Source organism: Salminus brasiliensis, chromosome 6, assembly GCF_030463535.1.
Source record: "Salminus brasiliensis chromosome 6, fSalBra1.hap2, whole genome shotgun sequence".
NCBI lineage: Eukaryota > Metazoa > Chordata > Actinopteri > Characiformes > Bryconidae > Salminus > Salminus brasiliensis.
The window spans coordinates 45,145,770-45,150,769 of NC_132883.1; the positions used below are offsets into that span (position 1 = coordinate 45,145,770).

The 5,000-nt window shown below is 39.5% G+C and overlaps 1 protein-coding gene across 1 annotated transcript in view; it reads left to right on the forward strand.

The window, feature by feature from the left end:
- Positions 1-5,000, forward strand: part of LOC140557788 (dematin-like) — a 27,543-nt gene that overhangs the window by 20,240 nt on the left and 2,303 nt on the right. The window contains exons 11-17 of the mRNA XM_072682567.1: positions 288-393; positions 688-740; positions 823-871; positions 1,741-1,748; positions 1,840-1,905; positions 2,141-2,221; positions 2,454-5,000. The exon at positions 2,454-5,000 is cut by the window's right edge and continues 2,303 nt beyond it. Coding sequence (XP_072538668.1) covers positions 288-393; positions 688-740; positions 823-871; positions 1,741-1,748; positions 1,840-1,905; positions 2,141-2,221; positions 2,454-2,567 — 477 coding nt within the window. The 3' untranslated portion in view covers positions 2,568-5,000. The remainder of the gene's footprint in view (positions 1-287; positions 394-687; positions 741-822; positions 872-1,740; positions 1,749-1,839; positions 1,906-2,140; positions 2,222-2,453) is intronic.

Here is a 5,000-nt window from a genome sequence, read left to right on the forward strand (position 1 = left end):
CCAGGTGGTTGCTAGGGTGCTGCACATGTGCTAGCATTCAGATGGGTGCACAAACTTTTGATCACCATATATTCCTATGTGAGAACACCCGGCTCAGCATCCTGAAGGCCTGGATGGTTCAGGGTGGTGTTGCAGTTGACTGGAGCTTCACATGACCTTCAGCTGAAGGCCACAGTGGGGGATCCAGTTACCCACAATCCTCTGGGGCTTCTAGAATATCTCCCTGAAACTGATAATCAGACCGATCGGTTCAGTCTGCCAGTCTGATCTCTCTCACTCTCTCACAGATTCAGTCTAATCTGGGGAAGCTGATACTGAAGGAGGAGATGGAGAGGGCGGTTCCTGTTCGGAGGAAAACGCGCTCTCTGCCAGACCGGACATACGGACACCTCGGTGAGTGTGAGTGTGTGTGTGTGTGTGTGTGTGTGTGTGTGTGTGGGTGTTGGTTATCAAACCGTGGTTATTAATCATTGCTTTAACCCGGAGTTGATCTGGAGCTCCTGCCTGTCTCTCCGCTCCACTACTGAAACTGAATAGTAGCGACTCCTAGTGGTGAACAGAGAAATAACTTTATAACTCTATAAAATAACTCTAATATTAGATTAGATCACAATAATCTACAATAAACAAATACAAAAAATGAATGAATGTTTTTATTTGCAAATAAATGTTTTGTTTTGTTTTCAGGTCCCAAATCTCCATCATTTCCTAACTACAGCAACCGGAGTGGCCTGACCAGGGTGTGTGGAACTTAAATGTGTGTAGAATTAAAGTGTTAGTTTTATTGTTTGATCGTTTCTGATGGTGTGTTTTCTGCTTTAGCTCCAGTCTGCAGAGTTCTCCTCTTCACACACTGATAAAGAGAGTCAGAGTAAGTTAGACTATTCTACTCTATTCTGTTCTACTCTTTTTAATCTATCATATTTAAACCCAGTCCATTTTATCATATCGTATTCTATTCTATTATATTCTAATCAAATCTAATTAATTTTATTCTGTTCTAATCTATTCTAATCTAATCTATTCTAATCTAATCTAATCTAATCTAATTTAATCTATTCTGTTCTAATCTAATCTATTCTAATCTAATCTAATTTAATTTAATCTATTCTATTCTATTTTATTTTATTCTTATTCTAATATACTCTAATCAAATCTAATTTAATCTATTCTATTGTATTTTATTCTAATTTAATCTAATCAAATCTAATCTAATCTATTCTAATCTAATCTAATCTAATCTAATTTAATCTATTCTATTCTATTTTATTTTATTCTTATTCTAATCTACTCTAATCAAATCTAATTTAATCTATTCTATTTTATTTTATTCTAATTTAATCTAATCAAATCTAATTTAATCTATTCTATTTTATTTTATTCTAATTTAATCTAATCAAATCTAATTTAATCTATTCTATTCGATTCTATTCTATTCTAATTTTATTTATTTATTTTAATCTAATCTAATCTAATTTAATGTAATAACTTCTATTCTATTTTATTCTATTCTATTGTAATCAAATATGACCTGTGACTCTACTCTATTCTGGTTTCAATTCTAATCTATTCGATTCTATTCTATTTTATTCTATTCTTATCTACTATATTCTATTTTTAAATGTATATTCTTTTTCACTCTGTTCTATTCTATTCTACTCTATTAATATATGTCTATAGTTATTCATATCAAATCAATTGATTATATTAATATGATACGTTTTTCTTCTTTTCCTTCAGATTTACAGGTAAGAATGTTTTTTTCTTCAAAATTCAATCATAAAAATTGTGTTAATTGTGTGAAGTGTGTAAAGTGTGTGAACTGTGTGTGTGGTTCAGAATGGGGATGCTCAAGGACACAGGATGGACAGAGGAAACTCACTGCCCACCATGCTGGAGCACAAGGTGAGCCCTGTCAGTCCTTAAACAGTACTGTAAACACTGTGATAATGAGCCAAAACATTAAGACCACCCCAGATGAAGGTAACAGTGTTTATGATATGGTAACAGTGCTGCCATGTGAAGGTCTGGCTTCTCTGTAGCTAACTAAACACAACAGTATACATATATGTTCTGTCTGACTGTGACATTACTGTTGGCTGTACGGTGTGTGTGTGTGTGTGTGTGTGTGTTTTGGCAGATCTATCCCTATGAGATGCTGATAGTGACTCACCGGGGCAGAAGCAAACTCCCACCTGGAGTGGACAGGATGAGGCTGGAGGTACAGAGATACACGTCCTCTCCTTTGTCTTTGTAACCCGCTTCATCTCACACCAGCATACAGTTATGTGCAAAAGATTTGGCACCCCTGGTCAAACTCTCTACAGATAGCTTTTAAAAGAAGCAATGAATGCGCAGGTGTCCCAATACTTCTGTCCAAATAGGATACCTTTATACTGAAGGTACACCAGCAGGGGGCAGCACTGACAAATGCTATTTTTTTGACCATTCAGAGGCACCTGTCGCTGGAGGAGTTCCAGAATCTTTTCGGAATGACGATGGAGGAGTTCGATCGGCTCTCCCTGTGGAAGCGGAATGACATGAAGAAGAAGGTCTTGCTCTTCTAGTGCAGAGACAGAAGAACTGTTTCCAAAAATAAAACAGAAAAGAAAATGAAACCCACTCACACACTGCACTGCACTTCTGCTTCAGAGACTACGACTACGAGAAGATGGGAAGCACCACAGATACGCAGAGGCTTCACTGATAAACCACTGGCTGAGTGAGGGTGGGACTCCAGGCCCAGCTTCATCTCAGCATCTCAATATTTAGGCTCAAAATCCTTGATGTCATAGTTGCAGCTACTAGATGAGGAGCTCACTGGGATTTGAATGCCTGATGCTAACACAGATAGCTTTAGTGTGCTTTTATGTGTGATAAGAAAGACTAGACTCAGAAAACGGATAAAAAACTGATATTGTTTTAGAAATATCAGAAGAGCTCACTCAGCTGCATCTGCCTGGATACAATGCAGAAAACAATCCTGATTGGACAGTTTTTTTTTTCAGTAGAATTTAGTCGAACCCTTAAACCCAGCATGACCAGCTTGACCAAGCTAGTTAACCAGTATGACCAGTTTGACCCAACTGGTCAATGAGCCTCACCAAACTCGTTAAGCTTGACATCTAGCTCATGATGAAACAGCTGGTTTCCCAGTATAGGGTTAGTATAGTGTTTTCACCTGGATTACCAGCTTTACGACCCCCTGGACCATCAAAGGCCAGCTTAGGCCACCAAAATAAACAGCTACCAGGTCTTGAGCTGGACTTTTCAGAAAGGTACAGACGGGACATGGTCCTGATCCAGATCCAGTCCCATTAGGGATGAACTTAAGGGCGTGAAATCGTTCAGTAGAAGCATTCCAGTGTCCACTCTGGCCAACGTGAACACCAGTCTCCACTAAACACTGCCACACTTTAAAGCCACGATGAGCTCTAGGCTAATGATAATGAGCTTATTTATACCTAACCTGACCATCAGAAGACTTTACCAACGGAAGCTTTTGGATTTTGATGAATATTCATATCATTTCTGTACAGCTGATTGTAGATGCTGCGGTGGACGGCTTGGTTACTTTCATTCACTTAAAGCGACAGTTTGGCAGATCCTATTTACACAGATCTTCCACTCACCCCCAATGTAACGGAAGACACGTTTGGTGTCTGAAGTGCACTTCTTTAGTTAGCTATGAAGCTAACAAAGTAATGGAAGCTTACATCCCACCAATTAGCATCAAGCAAACTGCTTATTCAAATCACGTGTATTTTATTTTAATGAGAAATCGTGACTGTTAGAGTTAGACCATCAGTTCAGACCATAAATAGGCCATAAAAAATGCTAATGCTAATTTGCTAATGCATCTAGTCTAGTACTTTTGCACTATGCTAATACCGGCTGTGGATCTGAAGCTTGTAAGATGTTAGCATTTATGTGACAACTGTTTCACTGGATCTAGAACCTCCGGATGGACTAAACTGACCATTGTCCCACACATTTGGTTTCAGCCAATGCAGATCGGAGTGTGATTGGTGAATTAACCACAATAACTACTTCTGTGTTATCTTGGTGGTCAATCGGACGTGTACAGCCTTCGGCCCAGCTCCTGAAATACTTCTGACCAACGAAAAAGCTCACTTAGCTGCATCTGCCTGGATACAATGGAGAAAACAATCCTGATTGGACAGTTTTTTTCAGTAGAATTGAACCTTTAAACCCAGCATGACCAGCTTGACCAAGCTAGTTAACCAGTATCACCAGTTTGACCCAACTGGTCAATGAGTCTCACCAAACTCGTAAAAAGAAAACAGCTGGTTTCCCAGTATAGGGTATGTTTTTACCTGGATTACCAGCTTCACGACCACCTGGACCATCAAAGGCCAGCTTAGGCCACCAAATAAACAGCTACCAGGTCTTGAGCTGGACTTTTCAGAAAGGTACAGACGGGACATGGTCCTGATCCAGTCCCATTAGGGCTAATGCAGTTAATAAGGGTTTATGTAAGTTTAACGTAGCTTGTAGTGTTTTTATTTCCTTGCTACATAGCTAGTCACAAGCCCAGAAAGCTCGGCTATTGGCCTAGTCTTGCTAACTGTGATTGGGTCAGCTAGTCCCAAAGGGAACCTCTGGTCTTGTGGTTTCTGTGCTCTGAAGGCCAGTGTGTGAAGATTCGGACATGCAGTTAGCACCATGCTAACCTGCGGTGATAAGCTTCCATTAGCTCCATTAGCCTGGAATCTCCACATTGTCCACACACACACTCATTTAAACACACACACACACGTACACATATCTGTATGCCTTGACTCAAATATTACTGATGCAAATATCACTGGTAGTTCATGGCAACAGTTTCTATAGCAACAAGTGTGAAGAGTTAGGAACAGTCAGCCTGCATGAGAAGTGGATCGCCCCTCCACAGAAGAGTGAGAACTGATTGTAACAATATTGAGACAATATTGTCTCAGACTTTATTGATCAGGCGGCTCCAACACCCCCGAACA